At 50.2% G+C, this 21,714-nt stretch overlaps 2 protein-coding genes across 2 annotated transcripts; both read right to left on the reverse strand.

The window, feature by feature from the left end:
- Window positions 1-1,710: 1,710 nt before the first annotated feature.
- LOC129387749 (uncharacterized) lies at window positions 1,711-9,361 on the reverse strand. The gene is made up of 2 exons (XM_055077263.2): window positions 9,092-9,361; window positions 1,711-2,208 (listed from the first exon to the last, which is right to left on the reverse strand). The coding sequence occupies exons 1-2, from the start codon at window positions 9,322-9,324 to the stop codon at window positions 2,082-2,084; spliced, it is 360 nt and encodes a 119-aa protein (XP_054933238.1). The 5' UTR covers window positions 9,325-9,361; the 3' UTR covers window positions 1,711-2,081.
- Window positions 9,362-11,823: 2,462 nt separating this feature from the next.
- On the reverse strand, window positions 11,824-21,384 carry LOC129387998 (uncharacterized). The gene is made up of 5 exons (XM_055077931.1): window positions 20,978-21,384; window positions 17,467-17,673; window positions 16,366-16,889; window positions 12,007-12,369; window positions 11,824-11,953 (listed from the first exon to the last, which is right to left on the reverse strand). Exons 1-5 carry the CDS (start codon window positions 21,248-21,250, stop codon window positions 11,824-11,826), a joined length of 1,497 nt encoding a protein of 498 aa, XP_054933906.1. The 5' UTR covers window positions 21,251-21,384.
- Window positions 21,385-21,714: the final 330 nt, after the last annotated feature.

The following is a 21,714-nucleotide window of genomic DNA, read 5'->3' on the forward strand; positions in this document are numbered from 1 at the left end:
GTTGCTGACGAAGTCCTTTTGCAGCGCAGTTCCTCACTTGCTGGTGGTGGCAGCGCGTTCCTGACTGCTCGTATCTCGCAAGGCCCGGCCACGCTGGGTCGATACGAGACCGACAAGACGATCGCTCCAATGATTGACCGACTATTGTGCGTCACTGAAACCTTTTTATCATACCAAGTCGACAACGACGCAACCGACGAGCGCGAGTTGTACTGCGACAGGCTTTCTTGTCGAAGGCACCAGCAAAATCAGCGTGCCGACCATCGTTCGAACGAACCCCGCGCGATCGGCCGTCGAAACGGCAACACAATGTCGACAGCGTCTTCGCTTGTATATATAATTAATCGTGCTCAAAATGAGTCAAGCACGCCTATCAAGTTGAAATGCACAAGCTTTAAAGGGCCCCTGAAACGGTTCGGACAAATGTTGTAGACGCGTAGGGTACAGCTTAAGTAGAACATTCGCACCACAATTTAAGTGAAGCGTTATGTATTAATGGAGCTACAAGCGATTACAAGTTACCCTCCTCCCTAGCCGTGCTTTTCCTCCTCAACTCGTTCGCCGAGCGAGCGGGGCTAAGCTCAGCCTTCACTGGTTCTGCGTCACGATGCGGTTGTTTTGGAGCCCGCCCGCGCGAAACCTCTCCGCTAGCCGCTTGGCCGTCGACTCCAAGCGAGAGCTATCGAAGCAGCGTGTGTTGCGAGCATTCTGTCGTAGCGCCGAACGTGTCTGGTATTCCGGTAATCATACACTAGCTGAACGTTTCGACGGAACGGTGGAGGCATAAACTCAAGCTGATGAAGGAACTTTAGCGTAGACGTACGTGAGCTGCCTGATCGGTCTCCACGGTCCAGCCACTCGTTGTCGCAGAGCTTAACCAGCCAAAGAAAGAGCTAATTTTGCTCTAACCAAGTGTAAAAAATTTTAAACATTTACAAGAACAACGTGTTAACGATTACACTCCTGCGGAAAATGTACACCAGCAGCAAAGAAGAATACGTTTTGTTACTGCTACTGTGTGTGGTTGAGCTCTATGCCAGCAGGTGGCTGCACCGTGCAGATCATTCACATTTGCGCTTCTGTTCAAGGAGGGAATAGGCACGTGAACCCCGCCCTCTCCCTCTCTCTCCCTCTCGCTCAACCACACTATGAGGCGGATCCTTCATTGGTTTCCAGACGGTACACGCGCGGACATTTGGACACGATTTGGATGGACGAAGTATTTGCCCTGGGATATAGCTGAGAATACAATCGCCAACACCCCAAACAAGTATCCCTGAAAAAAAAGGCGGGTGAACACAACCCTGGAGTCTATAAGGGTTCATTTAGAATGACCATTCACGCAAGTATGAATTTCCTCTCAGTCCGACACTGCGTATATATACAAGTACGAATCACACTGGTGCCAGGACTGTGGATGAGAGAGGGGGCGGGGTTCACGTGCCTATTCCCTCCTTGAAATTTCTTGTGTGCCAGGATGCCGCTTGCCCAGCCCCACTGGCTCTCCCTCCCCCCCCCCTCCGTCCCCACAGCTTCCGACCCACACGCACACACGCACGCGCACGCACGCACGCACGCGCACACACGCACACATGCACACACACACACACACACACACACACACACACACACACACACACACACACACACACACACACACACACACACACACACACACACACACACACACACACACACACACACAAACGGTTCATACATGCAGTTTTATTACACAATCTAAATAGCATGTCCTCGTTGCAATGATATTCATTCGTTTACCGCGAACATAAAACCGTTGTGCGGAGATTCAATGTAATCCGCTTTCCCTTTTCAATTGGCCCGCACTGAGTCGGCATTACCAAAAATGGAAATGAAAAAATAAAGAAAAAACGGCGACATCAAATATATGCCACAGGAAACACGTCAACAGCCTTAGCAGAAGCTGACGTGAAAAACACGTCATGCAGTGTGCGAGTGCGAGTTTCTCACGCGACGTCGATGAGGAACGCGCGTGCACATGTCGTCCCTTCATTCGCAAGGCGCATTGAAACTAAGCGCCTCAGGTGAAAGCGGCACCGTCTCTAGCCGAGCGTTAGTTGCATATCGAGCAAGGAGGAGAGGCCACTGTGCTGCCGGGTCTTGTTCCGGAAGCGGCGACCGCCCTGACCGCTGCGTCGGCTCGACCTGCTGTAGCCTGCCTTGAGTATCCTGCGTAAAACAGTCATTGTGCAATGGAGTACTTTAATGAAATTAGCATTTTGGTGATCAATCCGTCCATCCATCTACCCATCCATCTATCTATCTACCCATCTACCCGTCCATCTACCCATCCATCTACCCATCTACCCATCCATCTACCCATCTACCCATCCATCTACCCATCTACCCATCTATCTATCTATCTACCCATCTATCTATCTATCTATCTATCTATCTATCTATCTATCTATCTATCTATCTATCTATCTATCTATCTATCTATCTATCTATCTATCTATCTATCTATCTATCTATCTATCTATCTATCTATCTATCTATCTATGCGGCGCTTTTCGATAATTTGCCTAAGCGCTAATCGCATCCACGTCGACATTCGTCATGAGCTGGGTTCTGCCGGATTTCTTGCCAACACTAGCCAACTTGGGGCACTTTGCAGTCCATGGTTTTGTGTTGGGGGAACCAAGTTTCAAACCAACCTTCGGGCCAACTTGTGTCATTCAGAGAGAGTGCTAGAGAGAGAGAAAATGACAAATGAAAGGCAGGGAGGTTAACCAGGGATTAAGCCCCGTTGGCTACCCTACACTGGGGGAAGACATGGACAACATAAGACAAGAACAAGAATCAAAAGGAGGCGTACCCATGAATCTGGACAATTTTAGCTCTCCTGGTGTTTCTTGAGATCGCTGCAAGTGTTCCAAAACCTTTTCATTTATTTATTGCATGTGATAAAATCCCTAAATAATTCAATGAATCTCTGTCGCACCAACTCGAGTCAGGAATATGCCGCTCGGTATGTGCTGCTCTCCCATGAATATATTTCACACTAACTTGGGTCGCTTTTGTGGGCTGCTCTTCAACGACAAGAAAAAATATAATTTCAAATTTCTTCAGTGATGGGTGGAAACGAACCTGTGTCATATACATCCAGATAATCTCGTCAGAATATATATATATATATATATATATATATATATATATTGTGGGGATGCGCGACTCTCACGCGTCCCCTGATGTGTTGTTTTCCCGCACGGCGCGTCTCCTGTAATCCGGCTTCGCCGCGTTGCCTGGCGCCCGCGGCGTCGGAGTGGTTCTGGCGCAGTACGGAGGGGGCGCGAGTGTTACGCTGCTAACGCCGCCGACAGGCGGGGTTATTTGGGCGCCGAAAGACAAGGCGCTTGCTCTTTGGTTCGAGATCGTCGAGCGGCGCGGACGTCCCGCGCGGGCGCCGATCCATGCTTCTGCGAGACTGTCTCGCGTGGCCGCCTTTGAACGCGCCACCGTTCGCGTGACCGTACACGCGAACGACCAGGCGTTGGGGTCCAGCATGGGGCGAACATATTCGCTGGCTATCCGGTCGCGGTGAGTCGGACTTCTAGATTTGTCGCGCGCCCATCGTCATGTTTTGTGTATAGCAACTCGGCTAGCAGGCATTGATCTATGAAAGGTGCAATAAATGCCCTTGTGATTGTTTGCACTACTGTGTTGTCGTTCCTTTGTCCCAAGAACACGGGAGGAGAACCCCACAATATATATATATATATATATATATATATATATATATATATATTGATACACGTGTCACGCGCGGACTTCGCAGCGGCGCCTCTAGATGGCGCAGTGTGTCCAGGAGGAAGCGCCAGAGAGAAGCGAGGCTTCATAGACGTCTCATACGGGACACGTTTTGGGCGGCGGCAATGCGGTGTGCCGCTAAATTGCTTTAATGCTATAGTCGCATTAAGGGGGACGTGGCTTCCGCATCGCGAAAAAAATGGCTAAAATGGCTTATAATTTTCTTCGAGACATATTGAGTTATATTTTTTTCCTTTTGTGCATTTCCCTGCCACCATTTCTCTCTTATTTGCATTAATTGTCTACAATAGGATGTTAGCGTATTTCTTGTACGGTTCATTTTATGCTGCACCGCGTGTTCCTTTGCTTTTGAATCTTTCTTGTAAATATATTTGTTTTGTGTTGTCTGTTTTTGTGCGTACCGCTTGTACCGATGCGCATGTGGGGGAAGGGAGCACCAGCAAGCTGATATTTAGCGGCTTTTCCCCTCCTTCTCCTCAGCCATGTACCTATGTATGCATGCCTGGAATAAAGGCTTAAACTCAAACTCAAAAAATTGAATTTTTTAAAATCACATTTTAAGTTTCTATATCTCTTTTTTTATACGATTGTGAAATATATTCACTGAAGATCACATAGAAGTGCTCTAAATATTTATTGTATCAGCCAAGGTGGCGAAAATGTACGCGGAAGTCAGGGAAAAAAGGACGTTTTCCAAGCCGCGATATCTACGTAACGGCGCAACCGACCGCCGCCATCATGGTCCTATTAAATACCTCTTTATTCTGTAATGTAGCGACGCTCTCAGGTCTATGCCACCGCACCCACGCCACTCCTCCTCGCCACGCCACCCTCCTCGCTGTCGCCACGCCTGCGCTTCCTTCATCCTGATTGGCTACGGCGCGCGAAGCCACCTTATCAGCTGACCTCGTCAGGACGTCATGAAACTTGTTTTACCTGTTGTTTTTACTTTTTTTCCGGCCGCCATTCGCGGGCCAGGTGTTCATCGCGCTGCCACTGCGCACGTGCGTTTTGCAAGTTAGATGAGCTTCGTTGTCCGGAACAATGCCTGGCTGTTAACCAGTGCAGTAAGCTTTCATGCCTGGGGTGAGTTCGCTGGGCACAGTACGTTGCGCAAATATTTGGTGCAAGTTAAATTTCGTGTTCATTACAATCTTACTGGCGTGCCCTGGGAGCTGCATTTATCTCGTAAAGTTATGTTCACCAAAAAGAAAAAAAGTGTCAGGTTACAATAACTACTCCTAGGATAATGTTCGAGAGCCTTTTTCTTCTTTTTGCGAAACGCCCACCAGTCGCGAACGCTTAATCACGCCTGCAAATCTCTGAACCACTTACTTCAATCATTAATTAGTACTCGCATCCCTAGAAGCTCAACAGTACGTATGTATAAGTGTCGGAAATTCTGCGACACCAGCGGTTTTTGACGTTGCGAATGAGAAAAAAAAAAAAACTGCAGCCAAAGGTTATGTCGGCACCCGCTGTGCAGTAAGCAGTGTTACGGTTGGCGTGTAACACCCCGGGCAAAAAGGATGCTCATCCACCATGCCTCATCGAAACGGAGGGTGGATTCCTAATTTGCTATGGTTGTTTCGAGTGGTTACCGGTCTGACACGTGCACCGCAGTACTTACAGGCACCTTCGTGTGTGTGCATGCGCCTAAGCGAAACGAAGAATGGATTCCTAATTTGCTATGGTTGTCTCGAGTGGATGCCGGTCTGGCGGACGCCCCGCAGTGTTCACAGGCCTCTTTGTGTGTCTGCGTGAAAACCCTTTCCGCGAACCAGACAGGACCACCGGGCTGCCGCCAGCGGAGGCACGCTCGTGAAAACGTCAACTGCGAGCATGGATCAGCCGCCCATCCACAACCAGACGCCCTTTCCGCGAACCAACGACGCGCGAAAGGGAAGGGATCAGCTGCCTACGATCCCCAGGACCCGCGGGTTGCCACCAGCGGAGGCAAGCTCGGGAAAACATCGTCCTGGGAAAGTGGGCGCCACCGCCAAGCACCGTGGGACTCAGTGCATCTCACGTGACGTTGACGTGAGCAAGATCTCGCCTACGATTTTAGTGAGTCTAATTAAAGGGCCCCGCAATGTACTTTTTCACTTCATTCTCTTCTTCTCATCTTTCACCAACCATTGAATAAACCGTGCAAGTTTCGCACTAGAAGTCGTCTCGTCCCTGCCTGATCGCCATCGTCTACCATACGCCTGCAGCCTGCCGACAACGCCACGCTACCCAATAGTAACGCCGGTAGAGGTTCAAGAACCAGGCGTCGAAACAACTGGTCGGCAGCGGTGGGGTACGCTACCCTGGAGAACGCAACAGCAGCCAGCAACACGAAATAAAATCGTGTAACTGACGGGTTTTATTCGCGGCTTGTCACAGAACACGAGCTATGCGCATTGCATTCGGCCCCTTAATTCTGGTAAAATTAATGTACATGTTGTATGCTGTTGGTTCATTGTGAAGCGATGTAAGCGAAGTTCAAGCGCGTGCACTGTTTCCTTTATTCATTATTCACATAAACCCAGAATACGTCTAGCGTGTAGTGGCATTCGCTCAAGTGCTTCGGTGCCCTCGATAAAGGTGGATTTACTGTAAAAAAACAATCATGTATATTCTTGCTTATTTTTCTTAAGTTGTTTTAACGTTACGCATGTGAAATGAATACATGGATTGTCTGCACTGCTCAAACTTTCCGCATACCGTACTCCGCCGCGCCATTTATTGGTCAAAGCGGCACGGCCATGGAGAGAGCAAGCCCTTGAACGATAGCAATTTTTTAGAGCGCTTCCGCTAGTTTATCTCAGAGTTTATTTACGAAAACATTCGTCAGCACGACCTACGAGAGGTTTACGATAGCTTTATCAGTGTCCTTGGGCGAAGAATTCCACAGTAACGCTTCAAACGACTCAGAGAACAAGCGTGCGTATTCATCCTTCCGCAGTGGACGACGGCCACTGACCGATGTTCTCCTGCTGCCTCCCAATCGTCCTTCCCGCTGTATTTTCAGTTCTTGTATTTTACAACGACTTCACGGATCTACCAAATCCTTTAAACAATCTTTTCGACCATGCATTATTGAAGACTGGAAGAAACTTCACGAGTTTATTGTCAATGAGAGAAATCCCTCAAAGTTCAAAGGTAGCCTTACAACCCTTTTTCTTACCTATATGTTTTGTTGTGCTTTTTGCCTCTCCCTCAGGAAGGAATGGACAACTTTACTGAATCACCAGTTAATGAACGTCAGGAGAGAAATCTCTTGCCCGTCGTCTCTTAACGATATATTTTCTGTATGTGGTTCTTGTTATATATAGTTGGTCTTTTAATTCGGTCCTTTCTTTTTCCTTTTTCACTGTTTTCATTTATGTCATAACACGCCCTGTAATGTTTCCTGCTGCCACCCCTCCCCCTCCTTATGTAATGCCCATGCAGGAAGGAAAATACTAGGAGGGAGCGTCACGTGAATATTTTGAAGCCTAGTCACAAAAATTTAGAGAAATGGGAAATAGGCTCTCACGTGATAGGCAAGCGGTCGCTTTAGTCGGGTCGCTTTATTGCACTCGAGACTGCTATCAACGAGGCAGTCTGCAGGTACAACACTGGATCTATATTCATGCCCACAAAGAGTGCTACGCATCGAGTTTGAAACCCCGCACCATGTATGCTCTTTGTCGAGCAACAGTAAAGAATGGCATGTAAAATAAAAATGGCGGAGCGAAGGCACACCAGACCAGAGGCCACATGTCCAAAAAGCCCCGCGTCACAGAACACACCAAAGAGTACAAATTTCGTGCCTTTTAGCGAACTGAACAGAAGGAGACACTAAGAGATCCGTTTTATCAAAACTGTTTCTTCTTTTTTTTTTCCTTTCTGCTAATTAAGCTTTCGGAGCTGATTTCTTTGTTATCATTTGGCCTATTTTGACTTCTTTTTGGCATGTTCCTTGGGCTACAGTGCAGGTTGTGACATTCTCGCTTTATGCGTTAGCTTGACTTTTTCTAAATTAATGTTGTGGCTATTCGTTCACCCCAAAAGTGTGCCTGATGTGAAGGTAACATAAAACATGACAGTCCAAAAAATTTGTGTTGCGAAAAAAGAAAACCGAGAATGTCACGGCCCTCAGCACGCATTTATATATGCTGTCAATACTGAACGAGCCTTCCATAGCATTTTTTAAGATTCCCAGGTTCTGCCGAAAATGCAGAAAAAAATTCTGCAGAATAAAATGTTCTCAACTTATCACTCTGATACTTTGGAATCGTCAGGGAGACATTCCATATATTTGCGCTAATTTCCATCGTCCATGAAAGAATAAGGAAGTTGATTGATCAAGTCCAGCGGACAAAATTGATGCAATATGCGCAGCTCCGGGGTACACCACTAATTTGTGAGTAGGGCTTTTGTAAAACTCCGGCAAGCATTGTAACGATTTCACGTAAGCTGTAAATTCACTTATCAAATTCGTCCGCTTTATGTGCTCTAACAGAAGCAGTTTGCAGAACTGCAATACACATTTTTGGTGCAGAGTTATGGACTTGTAAACTTTGTGTTTCAATTTCAGGCCCTTAATAAAGATTCTGCTTCCTACATGTATATAGTTCTCTGAAACGCAACACATTTCAAATCGGTCCAGCGGTTCTTATAAAAATTTGGAAGACGCTTAAGCTTCGCCTTTAAGAGTGGAAATGCGACAGCATTCGAACATCCCTGACTGCTGCTCACGCTTCCCGGCAACTGCAGCTTGTGTAACCGTAATGTTTACCCGGAAACGCTCGCCGCGAACGCTATGCACGAAGGCGAGCTTAGTGGTTTTTCTTCTCTCTCTCTCTTTTTTTGTGTGCGTATGTGTGCAAAGAGCCGAAGGATCGAGCCGCGCCGTTCCTACTAAGACAGACCTCAAACGGCAGCTGGAAAACGCTATCGCGTTAAAAGGGGTTTGTGTTTGACTTTCCGCGTACCCGAATTACGTTTTCTCGTATATTCAAATTGCATTCCGACGCTATCATGCCTGTAGGTTGTGTCTAAGTCGTACTTTACGATCTTTTTCTTTGAGAAATTCAATTAGTTCCCTAACTTCATAGCGCTATGCGGAGGGCCTGCGTAGTTGGGTTGCGTGGTTCGGAACAATTATTCCCGAAACGACGGTCGACGCCGGATTTTTTGAGTTAAAAAAACATTTCCAGCCCACATATATATATATCGCCGGTTCTGTGTCTTATAATAGTGCCTTCTTCGCCTTGTCTCGCGCTCCAGCGCGCGGAAGAAGTGCTCGTACCGGCAGGGCGGTCCGCCCTGCGCGACGGAGACGGAGCCGTCGCGGCAGTTGAAGGCCTCGGCGAAGGCGCCCGTGCCCCGCAGCGGCAGGTTGACCGCGTGCTCGGGCGTGAGCGCGTGCGCGCGCTGCGCGTGGTGCGCCTGGTCGCGCTCCTCGCAGTGGTCCAGCGCGAAGTAAAGGAAGAAGAGCTGCTCGGACGAACGATCGGGCAGACCCTGGTAGCGGAAGTCCATGTTCCAGATGCGCCGCACGGGGAGCAGCTGTCGAAACGCCCTGCGGCGAACGAGAAGAGGCACACGTGGAGGCACGACTCGCGGCCCGCGGGGACATAATTGGTTCTTTATATATATATATATATATATATATATATATATATATATATATATATATGGTGTCCCACGTAACTTTAGTAGAACGTTAAACAAAAATTGGAGGACGCTTAAGCTTCGCATTCAAGAGTCGAACGCGATAGCGTTATCGCACCCCGTTCGCACGCCCACTCATTCGCTCGGCATGCTCTTGAGTCACACAAAGATATAGTTTTCATATACAACACTTCTAAGTCCACAGCACAACTTTTTTCTAATTATTCGTTCCAGGAGCACCACGCAGACGCATGACTCCTCGCCAGCAGCACGGCACACATCGCAGGGAACTCTTTCCCACCAGACGCGCTACGGCGCAGCGACACGTCAGAGGCGTCCCGCAACGGACGCTGCACCTAGGAATCGCGCTGTGAGCGGAAAGAGGAGCCGCGTCGCCTAAACACGAGGGTTCTAGTGGCGCACGCTGGAAGTTGAAAGGGGAGAGAGCGAAAAAAATTAAACGCAAGGGTATTGGGGCATCCTCGCACCGGTCCCCGCACGGCCTCAATGCGCTCAAACGAGACGGAGGGGAGTAGCGGGCGAGTGGCGCGCCACCTGCCGGGGCAGCGCCGTACATTGCGAGGTGGGGGTCTTCTATGTTTGCCGCAAGATGGCTCTGCGTGTGCGCCAAGCGCAGAAGAAATGTAGCGGAAACGCACTTCGCTACTCGTTTAACTGCGACATCTGTAATTTACATGCTCATAATTACCGATATACACCGCAGTATAACTTTCTACGGCACGTTTCTAAGGCAATACCGCATTCACTAGAGGCGCTTTTGTCCCGCTTTGAACCATCGAACTCATGGCTGAGTGGTAGCGTCTCCGTCTCAAACTCCGGAGACCCTGGTTTGATTCCCACCCAGCCCATCTTGCAAGTTGTTTTATTTATGAATAGCCTTCAGGGATTTTTCGCTCCCGGCCAACGCTGCCGACGCCGACGACACAGGCTTTTCTGAGACACGAGCTCCTTACCGCTCTCGCGTTAATATGCAAGTGCCACTTAGCTAGACAGAACCAAGGTAATGTTGTCTGCCGTCGCTTGTAGATACTCAGATTATTGTACAGCGAAATTGTTAAGGGCTACTTTCTCGAGCATAGTGTTTGTGTGCTAACACAAAACTATCATCATCAGGATTGGCTCCACCGTCGTCGTATTCTTCCACAGCTGGCTCATTGGTGACCCTCGGCGCTTCCATGCGAACGCGCTCGTGCCAGTGCTCCCGCGTTCGTCGCCGTCATTATTAATGAAGAAGCACAAAGACTTAACCAATTTTACAGCGAAGCTGCTAGGGGCTAGTTCCCGCGGGATCGCGTCCGTGTGTAGACACAGAACTCACCATACGTCGGCCGATCCCGAAAATAGTGCAATGCCGGGCCGACCCGCGGCGGAGGTGCAGTTGGCCATTAAGGGGCCCGCATACGCAGCTTCGCTGGTCATCCTTCTTCACAGAATGGAAGGGCACTAAGTTCTCTTTTTTTTCAGGCGAAGCTTGTATTGCCTCACTCGTGTCAGCGTCGATGTCGCCGTACGAAACGTTTCCGTTTCGGTATCTCGTTTATTGGTTATTTAATATTAGTGATGAATTTCTATGCGAATCAAACCACCCTACCGGTGACAGGACTATCATTGCCAATTTAAAATGACACTATCCTAATATGCATGGTTAAAGAAACGCTGGAGTTGCCCTTGAACGAACGGCGGCGGGAGCGGGCCGCGCGTCGTGCGTTCGGCCGAAGAACAGGCGGCGTTTGATGAGCGCCGCCAGGAACTCGCTGGAGAAAGGGCTCGTCGTCTACGTGCCGACCTCGCCGTGAGGGAGCGCGAAGCCGAGGCGTTACAACAACGAAGAGCCGCGGATCCCGAGCTTCGCTTGTACCCCTCTTCACAGTAGTGGAAGGGCGGTCAATTTTTTTCACTCTACCTAATTACATATTTAGTTTTAGTGAATTAATCAACTTTTCAAACATAATTAGATTAGAAGCGTCAATGAGAAAAATTGTAGAGCAACACGAAACACTCCCGCTACAGCTTTCTGCTGCTCAATACCTGCTACATAAATGTTTTTCAGAGCGAGAAAGAAACCCGCGAATACACGCAAAATTGCCGCGCGACTGGCCGCTCCGGGTACCTTGCGTGTATTTGCTGAGGGAAACGTTGTGTTGAGAAGGAATGGGCAAGTTAATACTTGCGCTCTCTATACCTCCGTTATTATTAGTAGGTCATGTTCAGAAATGTCTGCGGCAGTATACATGTTAATTGAAAGGCGTTGCATTCCAGGCGCTATTGCAGGGCCCCGTTAAACAACGGTTTGAGAAACAGTTCTATATAACGTATACACACGCGTCACAATTTCTGCTTCCCCATTTACCTGTGCGCCAGCACCAGCGCCGTGGAGCGGTAGAGCAGGTCCTTCTCCACGTCGCTGGTGGCGAAGAGGTTCCCGTCGGAGCCGTAGGCCCGCTTCGCGTCTTGCGACAGGCAGCGGCTCAGATCGCTACGGTCCTCTAACGTATGCACACGCGTCACAATTTCTGCTTCCCCATTTACCTGTGCGCCAGCACCAGCGCCGTGGAGCGGTAGAGCAGGTCCTTCTCCACGTCGCTGGTGGCGAAGAGGTTCCCGTCGGAGCCGTAGGCCCGGGTCGCGTCTCGCGATAGGCAGCGGCTCAGATCGCTCGCGCGCAGGCGCATGTTGGCCACCTCGGTGATGGGCGCGACCAGCTCGTACGGGTCGTCGAAGAGCACTCGCACCAGCGCCTGGTAGAGGCGCGTCGCCAGCCGCGACAGGTGCAGCGCGAACGCCGTGCTGTTCGTCGGCACCGAGTGGTTGAAGAGCACGGACGGAACCCGCACGTACCGGTGCGACACGTCGAACGCCGCGTACGGGTGCATCTCGGACAGTTGCGGGTACCTGCGCGGCGAGGCATCCCCGCGGCTCTCACAGACTCCTGCCGGTCCCCCCTCCCCACCCCACGTCAATCACGCAGGGCGCTTACAAGAACCCGACAAAAGCAGGGCGAGTCGGTTTATCGGCTTTCAGATTTGCCTGCATGGAACCTTTCTGTGTTTACAAACAGAGCTCTCCAAATATTTCTGGACAGGAGCTGTGCACCAACGAAAGTTGCAGTAGCCTATAAATATATAGAACTATCCTGCTGGGAGCACTTCTGTGGTGCTAGAACTATTGACAAGTGAGTTTTGTTGCTAAGTAGAAAAAGAAAGCCACATGCTCGACATCGACGCATGGGACACTGAACGCATCAAGAGCATCTGCCCGTAGTATAAGGCAAAACACTACATTTCATATGTAAGCATTTTCTGGCGAGTACCCCAGTAAAATCCGTCCGTCAAGCGAAAAGTGTAACGCCTTGTATCTGCATAAAAATGCGTAATTTTCTATATTAAAACATTTAATGGTTTTAATAGTGTAAACGTAGATGATTGGTAGTTTTGTGATTAGGAACAATTGAAACAAAAAAATTTCACCGACAATTACGATACTCTCTAATGCGAAATTTGAGCGCAGCTTTATACGTGTTTTCATTTCGCTATATTTTGGCTGGCGCAGACAACCTGTCTAGTGCGAAACGTTGCAAACGGAAGGAAGTGCGGCGCGACTGCCTCGGTAATCGGGAGATCGTGAAAGGCAGCGCGTGGGTGAAGCGTGGGCGCGATTCACAGCAGCCGCCGCAGGCAGACCTCCACTCATGCAGTGCTTTGTTTCCATATATGGTATCGGTGGCGTCATCGCTGAACAGACGACGCGCGCTACTCTGGCGCCATCTCGTAGCTATATCGTCGCCGCAGATCCCGTCTTGCGCGGCACTACGCTTTTCTTCTCACGCTTTGGCCATACCCTCCTCCTCCACTTTCCGCCTCATGATTTCACTGCACCCTCCCCTTTCCTCCTCGCGCTCTCTTCGTTATCACCGTCTTTAATCCCCCGATGTGCTCCGCGTTCGCTCTTTCAACCTTTGCTGTGTTCGTTCGCTCGGTTACACCGACGACGCTGAGGGACGCCGATGCTCAGCGCAGGAACTAAAAAAATGATCAGAGTATACCCATATGATCAGGTTTATGCATATACCCATAGAGATACATAGAGCTCCACAGAAAATGCATGGGGTCGAAACCTATAACGGGGGTGGGCAAACTTGAAATTTTAGGGTGGACCAACTTGAAATTGGGGTTTTGCTAAGTTGAAATTTGGCGATGGGTCAACTTGAAATTTTGGGGCGTATACTGATGCGGACACTCAGACCATTGCAGATACCATTTGCTTAGAAACACACACCACAGACACTACATGTGACAATCCGTACGGAGAGTCAGGCCGCGATGCAAGCACTCACTTGCAATACTCTTTCTCTCACTGACTATCTTCGAGCAGCACTTAATGCGTATGTGCACGCCCATGACCTTCGGGTCTTTTTGGAGCGTTTTTCTGGCCACTAGGTTATAGGGGGTATAATTAGCCTGCTCATGCTCTAGCTCGAAGAGCAGACATATTGAGCGGCCCTTGTAAGGGTTCGAGGACAATCCCACCGCTGGCAACCAGTTGTAAGGGTTGGGGTCCGGCATGAAGTAAGTGGTAGCTGGCCAATGCCGTCGCCCAACTCACCCACGCTTGGGGCGTGGTTGTAGGGAGGAACTTGTTTTCATCGCGAACGAGGAATACGGGTTTTATGTACAATACTTACATGAAGACAGGAGATACATTTCATCAGCCTAGCAATTAAGACTGGAAAGTGAAGCACCAAGCCCGAAGCACGAGGCATACAGCACACCGAACAGCCGAAAACGGCTGCTTAAACACCCTCTGTCCTGCTTAGATCCCTAGGTGAGGGAAAACTGCCGTTCAACCTCCGTCCAATCGGACCGTCCAAAGACGTCGTTGGAGACATGGCTAAGCGATTGCCAATTTTTCTCTTTCTTTCTGTTTAACAAACTGGAAGTGGGTTGGGGTCATGTGTTCCCTATGTGCGCAAACATTGAAAGCGAGCGTCCAGCCAGTCTTAGCCCGCACAGCTTTACGGCATTTATTGACTCATCCGTATACCCACTTGCAGGCGCATGTGTATTAGTGGGGACGGGTCGAATCGGGGATTTGGCTGTTCGCAGCCATCAGCGATGAACCGGTTCGCACGCTCCGTCTTTCTCGCATCGGCATACAGGCTACCACCGCGTGCACATCTCGGACGGACGTGAACGAGTTGATGTAAACACTGTCATGGTCGGGCCGTTTCAACCCGGCTTCGGATACGACTATCTTGCCGTCGCGGGCTCGCGTAAACTATATATAATGCGTAGAAAACTTTGTACAAGCGGGGAGCACGTCGACCTTTTGGCGCACATCTAGTGATGACGTCATCAACAACAATGCTCTTACAGGCGTGCGAGGATAACCGTGAAAGCGGCCATTCTTATAAAGCGCGTGGAAGTCTTCGTGTACCAGAAAACGCGCAACAGCGAAAGACCGGCGGCCGTGCGGCTGTATGAATTCCCACGGCAGCTCGGCATGAAGTCATGCATTAGATAGCTTCTACCTGGGCCTATAGATTATCGCTAAAGAATTGGACTGTATACATTGCGTTCACATCCTAAAGAATGCAATGACTCCACCTAGAAAGTTCCAGAGAGACTTTCCGGTGCCAAAACGATCCAGATATAACAATATACGTATACTTTGAAATCCGTTAAATCAACCTGACGTACCAGCGCCTTTAATTAAGACAAAAATGCCTTCAGCAGTCTAGAAATTTTCTCCACTAGTAAGGAACACTTTTCCGCCAAACGAATGAGAATATCCTTCAGAAAGAATATACTTTATCAGTGTGTACATGCCAATTAATGTAATGAGTTACAACACACTACCATTGGTAGAATACACGCGGCGGTGATTCTGGCGTTCTGCTGCTTATCACAAGGTTGCGGGCTTGTTTCCCGACCGTGATGGACACTTCTGACAAGAACAAAATGCAGAAACACTCTTGTACTTTGTTTAAATTTAGTACCCGTCAAAAGAACGTCAGGTAGTCGAAACTAATCTGCCACCCCGCCTACAGTTTTCAGTAAATGAATTGGCGCTATATATAGCCGCAGAGGTGTCTTTTCTTTCACAATTAAAGAACTATATTCGGACGGGCAAGTCTATGGACCGTCGCCAGCTGGTCCGAAAAGTGCGAACCGCCGCGCCGTGTCTGAAGGTACCAGCAACTCGACAGCCAAGCGTCCAGCTCGCACACACACACATCGATTCTCTTCGGGCTCGCGGTACCGAGGAAATGGAAATGCAGTTGAGCGCGACAAAGGTTTATGTACAGCGCAGAAGCACAAGGTCCAAGGCGAATATCATTCAACAGGTTAGCGGCTAGTAAACAGCGCGTCAGCGGCGCTCAAGACATGTCGTTCGCTTCTTCGGCTTCTGTGGTCTGGAAGCGCAATGCCCTGTACAAGAGTCCAGGAGCACGAGTCAGGAGTAAGAGCACACAAGGACACAGCCACCGCGCACACAACAATCGGTGCAGGATGTCCAAAAACATGGCGACCACGACGTGTTTCCGGCTCATCTAATCACTTCAGGCGCGCTGTACACAAAAGCATGTCATCGAGATTGGCTTTTTTCGAGGTCGAGGTTTCCCTCGTGGCTTAGAGGGAACCATCGCTAGGGGTGTGGTTACCCGGTTCTTTCGGGGTGAAACCTAGTAAGGACCCCCCTCCCCCCCACCTCGTCTTCCCCCCTAGCGACGCTCCTCTGGGAGCGTCGCTAGGGGTGAACGCCAGTCTCGAAGGCCAGGCTTTCATGCACTGCAAGCGCCAGAAGCGACTGCAGGAGCGGCGGAAACGCGTAATGGTCGTCATGACGTAAAAATTGTTGATTACGCGTCGGTTTCGCCCAATGACGCACCTGTGCGGAACCGCATTTCCTCCGCTGATCCCCTGGAGCAGGGCTCGCTGTTGCAGCTTGGCCACATCGTGGAAGTGTCCCAGCGGACTCCCAGTGTCCACACGCGGGGATCTGAACGGCACGCAGTCGCCTCCGACGTACGCCGTGAGGCTCGCGATGGACCGCCGCTTGAGCCGGTAGCGCACCAGCAGCGCGGACAGGTCGTCTATCCAGGACAGGTCGCGCACGTTGTGCGTGAAGGCGTCCACGAGCTGCGAGATCCAGTGGCGAGCCACCAGGTCGGCGCCTTCCGTGCGCAGGCGCTGGAGCGCCGCCTTAGCGAAGCAGCCGGGCAGCAGCCGCTCGGTGGAGAGCAAGCACATCAGGGACACGTCCCTCGTGCCGAACATGGATCGGCCCGTCACGCTGTGGTAGAACAGCGCGTGGAGGTGGTCCGGCTGCTGCGACTGCCCGGGTATGTACGCCGCCATCCGGATCACCGCCAGGAAGCCCATGTAGTTAAGCAGGTGGGCGGGAGCGACCGACTGCGCATGCGCCGCGTGCCATCGCGCAGACTATATACGTGTGTATAATACGTGGCGACCACATGAGGGAGCTCTGGGTTACGCATTGCAGTTTACGGAATGCCAAGACGTGGTCGGCATCAACAGCGCTAATAGCGGCATCCTGTGGCATTTTGCTCAGCCACCTCGGAGGAGCACCGGATCTTTTTGTTTTCTTTTCTTTCACGTTGTTGTCGCCGGAGGAAACATTTAATAAGTGGCTGTACGTTCGTGATGATGCTGTTAGGTTCATTTACGATGCCGTCACCACTGCGTGTGCCGTCACCTTTACCAGCTGGTCTCATACGCCGCACTCTTCTTTATAACCAATTCCTGATCGTACTCAAGGCCAACGGTCCATGACTGAATCGTCATAAGGAATCTATCTATCTATCTATCTATCTATCTATCTATCTATCTATCTATCTATCTATCTATCTATCTATCTATCTATCTATCTATCTATCTATCTATCTATCTATCTATCTATCTATCTACCCAGACGGCAGGGGGACAGGGAGGCGGGTCTCTTCCGTGGAAGGAAACACGCACAACGTACCTCGACGATAGCCTTGAGGCCTGTGGTGGCGTACTTGGGCGAGGGGAGCAGCACTCGCCACTTGCTCGTGTCGTCGTAGCTAAACAAGTCCCCGAGGAAGGTGCGCAGGCCCGAGATGAGATCCGTCACGTTCACTGGCTGGTAGTTGCGCGCGTCGTCGAGCTTCGCATCGCTCACCAGCCGGAACACGGAGGCTACTCCGTTGCTCTGTGCGGGAAAGTATACCGCCATATGGTTTGAACTGGTCGAGCCAACTACGGTGTAAGGCAGGCCTAACCGCCGGCCGTGTGGCGCCGCTATAATTATATAATTACCGCTATAATTATGGTGGATAATGTGAGGTTAAGAAAGTTGAAGGTGTTGGTGGGCGTGGTTGACGCAGGACAGGGGCGCAATTGGAGACCTTCGGTGTGGTGGTTCGTCATGCAGTGAACCCATGATGGTGAGGGGGATTAACCAAGGGTAGATCAGCAAATAATTTTTTCTAGGCGCCGCTTACAAGGCTCGTGCCCCGTCGCCACCAGCGCTGCGCCAAAGAAGTATGCAACGTCTCCATCCATCCATCATCCATCCATCCATCCATCCATCCATCCATCCATCCATCCATCCGTCCATCCGTCCGTCCGTCCGTCCGTCCGTCCGTCCGTCCGTCCGTCCGTCCGTCCGTCCGTCCGTCCATCCATCCGTCCGTCCATCCATCCATCCCCGTATACGTCCGACCGTCCGTCCGTCTCCGTGCACCCGCTCGCCGCCTGTTCACCATGCCATAGAACCACAAATCGCGCGCCGTCTTACTGGCAGGTCATTGCAGTCTAGCATTTTTCCTATCTATGTATAAGTTATATTCTCTATCTTCCTTAAAACTTGTATCTCTCTTTTGTATGCATGGTTACGTCTGCCTGTAACGACCGCGGCTCCATCTATTTCCTGAATATGTTTTTTTATTTCACCAATATCCTAAACATCTCTTTTACCTCGTCGGCAGCTGACCAGTCATACCCTAAGGTCTAGGCGAAGTTTGAGGGGCTTTATATATTTATGCTCGGCATTGTAGCGCCAACAAAGGGGACTCGAGAGAAAGAGGCGCTAATTTCTTCAGCCCTTCAGGGAGTGCCGGTTCGGTACCTAAATCAACCAGATTCGGTACCTAAATCAACCAGGCGGAAGGGGGTGGGGGATATGATAAAAATAAGTATGCCTACATTTCCTTGAAAGAGGCTCGATCTATTTCTTGCACACATCGCAGGAATTACTTGTGAAAACGTATGCCAGATCCTCTGCTTTATTTCATTACGGCACACAGCAATAAATCATGTCATCTCTGACATTCGGCTATTTCTAATCAACTCAAAAGATCTAGTTTGTGCTATGAATATTCTATTACGGAGGCAAGAAAACGAAAGGTTATGCCGTCTGTCACTTGTACTTGTTCAACTTTCTTGCTTGTTATTTTCGTGTGTTTCGAACTACTAAAGACATATGCGTGCTTACTGAACGCAACGAGTAGACGAGTGCTTGTTTGTAATCTGCAATCGAAACGCTGAGCAGACGATCAGGAACACTGCATGATCTGTGTTTGGAAACGTGCAAGCTTAGGCGCCGTTTTGATATATTCCAACAGTTTGTAGTGTTTATTTTATATGAATTATGTTAATTTGAATTGTTTTGAGAGCATTTTAGTTTATAAATGCAGAGAGTTTTGCGCAACATGTTTACATTTCGCGCGTTAGGTACGCCGGTCTATCGCAGCACCCTGCTGGTGGGGTCATCGCAGAAGCGTCCCCGGACGACACACTGCTCCATTCCAGTACACCATATTAGCGGCAAAAGGCTTGAACTAGACCAGGCACGATGGAGAAGGCACATGTGTGCAGGTCTGGAGTTCAGTAGGTCATGGTCAGAACTATGCCGAAACCAGGACACCGGCTCCCCAAAGATCTCCTCTAAGATATGGAGGTTTCATAGTGGCCAACGCAGCTCGTGCCCTTTTCGCTACTACGCCCACCAGCCTGCTCTGCCATGACGTCACGACCACACATGCATTGTTATCCACCCAAAGGCTTTCCTTTTCCAGTTGCCCCATGAAAATTTTTGTTTTCTCATTTGTTCAAATTATATATTTCAAAACGTTCATGTCTGCATTTTATATGTGTAAATCTACTCTACCTTATTATTACAATTTACTTGTAAAGCTTTCATTAATTCAATAAGCCACTTGTGCCAGGCAGAAGGTCCAGAAGACTGAGTATCCTGCACTTCCTTGAGGAGATTGGGTGGGCGATCCGTTCCTACTGGAAGGAAGTCGTGGCGAAATAGCGTGAACGATGAACCGGGCATTACGCGCGAGATTCCGGCTTTCTCAGGAAGGTTATGCCACCAAAAGGCACTCAATGAATACCGCATATTAAAAGGAATGCGTAGTTCGATCTCCTTAATTCATTTTTAGCTCATTTCAGTCCCTGGCAAATGTCCAAACAAAGTATCAAAAATGCAGCAACGACATATCGGCCGACGATTACAATATTCCCTAACGCGAATTTTGAGCTTTTTGAATTCACGATATAGTGTGGCAAAGAAGTTAACTGTTAACGACAGAGTCATCTCGGCAGCGGCACCGAGCCTCTGCTGGGGCAGCTCGTTTAGCAGCAGCGGCAGACGAAGCATTTCCACCGGTTGCATCGCTCATTGTTCAGAAACAAAGCGTGAACACGGAACGCGTGGCCCGCGCTTTGTTTCCATATATGGTATCGGTGGGCGCGCTCACCGCATGCCTCGTCGCCGCCGTGGAGCACGTCCGTTTTCCTCCTCATCCTAACCCCATACTCTCCTCTTCCGCTTTTCTCCTCATGCTTCCGCTGCACCCTCCTCCTCCGCTTTCCTTCTCGCGCTCTCTTCGCTCTCGCCGTCTTTCGTCTGGCGCTGTGCTCCACTTTCGCTCTTTCATCCTTCGCTGTGCTCGTTCGCTCGGTTACGCCGAGGGACGCCGACGCTCAACGCAGAAACGGGCGCCTAAAGCCCAGACCACACGTACGCTTGCAGACGCGCGCAAGCTCGCTGTCTACGCGCATTGCAGCTGCCACGCCTCGTGAGGAATGGCGATTCGTATCCACAAGTGACGCGCGACAAGGCGCGCTCACGGGCTGATAGACGCCTCGGCAGACGCCACTTCGTACTTTGTTATCGACAGTGTTTCAAAATGCTTTATTATCTATAAACGTAATCGCTGTACTTTTAAAGCTGTTAGATCAGCACAAAAAGGAAAGAAGAAACAATTGCATGATATAAATCTGCTTCACTGAGATTTGATTGAACCGCGCCGCGGCTGCGTAGCCGGGCGCACCGACGCGAGGCATGGCAGGCTCGTGCCGCGTTTCGACGCGTACGAGCCGTGCCGCATCGTCTGCGCTTGCGTGGGTGCGCGGACGCGAGCTAGCGCGCGTCCGCAAGCGTGCGTGTGGTCTGGGGTGGCGCTCCAAAAGAAAGTCACCTCCAAGAGGTGGTTGCTGCTAACCATTGTCTCTGGCGGCTTTCCGGTTACCGCGGTGTCCAGTGCTCCGACGGCTTCCTCGAAGCCGTCGATAACCATCTGCATGACGTCAGGTTCGGCCATTGCGCGGCTTGTGAACAGCGGTTCGGGGCGATCCAACTGAAGGATGGGACGCCAATGCGCGTCCGCGCGGGCGTCTAGGTCAGGATGCCTGTCGGGATCCGCGCCCACGTCTACGGTCACGAGAGTGGCGACACCCAGATCCACCATCAGTTCGGCGGCGAAGCGCCACACCATCGTTTCTGCATGCTGGTCCCGGGGGACACCGTTGGCTTCGAGAGGCCACCGGCCGATCTGCCACGACTTGAATAATTCACGTATGACTTCTACCGACGTTTGCGCCACCTGCAAGCAGCGCGCCAAAGCTTAGCCTTAATATTTAGGGGGAAAAAAGCATTGCTGTTTCGCCCTAATGGCGAAGCTTCGACAGCGACAGCAAAATAAAGTATTACACGGTCAAAAAACTACCTCGACCATTTATATGGACGCGTCCGAAACAGCTAGAATCCTTAACTCAGCAGATGGGTGTGACCTCCAACGTTGGACGAGCGGGAGGACGGCGCGCTTCAAGGCACCTTCCAGCCATCTCGGCTCGCTTTGCGCCGTCGCCCTCGCACTCGCAGCAAATCACGTTACCTCCAACAGATGGAATGCCCAACCGAGACGGAATGTCCAACGAGACTGAATGTCCAACGAGTCTG

This window comes from Dermacentor andersoni, chromosome 3, assembly GCF_023375885.2.
Source record: "Dermacentor andersoni chromosome 3, qqDerAnde1_hic_scaffold, whole genome shotgun sequence".
Taxonomy (NCBI): domain Eukaryota; kingdom Metazoa; phylum Arthropoda; class Arachnida; order Ixodida; family Ixodidae; genus Dermacentor; species Dermacentor andersoni.

Excerpts from the sequence above, each read along its gene's own strand:
- LOC129387749 (XM_055077263.2), bottom strand. The coding sequence starts at position 9,324 with ATGGACTTCCGCTACCAGGGTCTGCCCGATCGTTCGTCCGAGCAGCTC. Across the intron at positions 2,209-9,091 it reads CAGGGCGGACCGCCCTGCCG|GATACTCAAGGCAGGCTACA; the intron begins GTACGAGCACTT and ends TGTTTTACGCAG.
- LOC129387998 (XM_055077931.1), bottom strand. The coding sequence starts at position 21,250 with ATGGTGTGGCGCTTCGCCGCCGAACTGATGGTGGATCTGGGTGTCGCC. Across the intron at positions 17,674-20,977 it reads GAAAGCCGCCAGAGACAATG|AGCAACGGAGTAGCCTCCGT; the intron begins GTTAGCAGCAAC and ends TTTCCCGCACAG. Across the intron at positions 12,370-16,365 it reads GGAAATGCGGTTCCGCACAG|GTACCCGCAACTGTCCGAGA; the intron begins GTGCGTCATTGG and ends CTCGCCGCGCAG.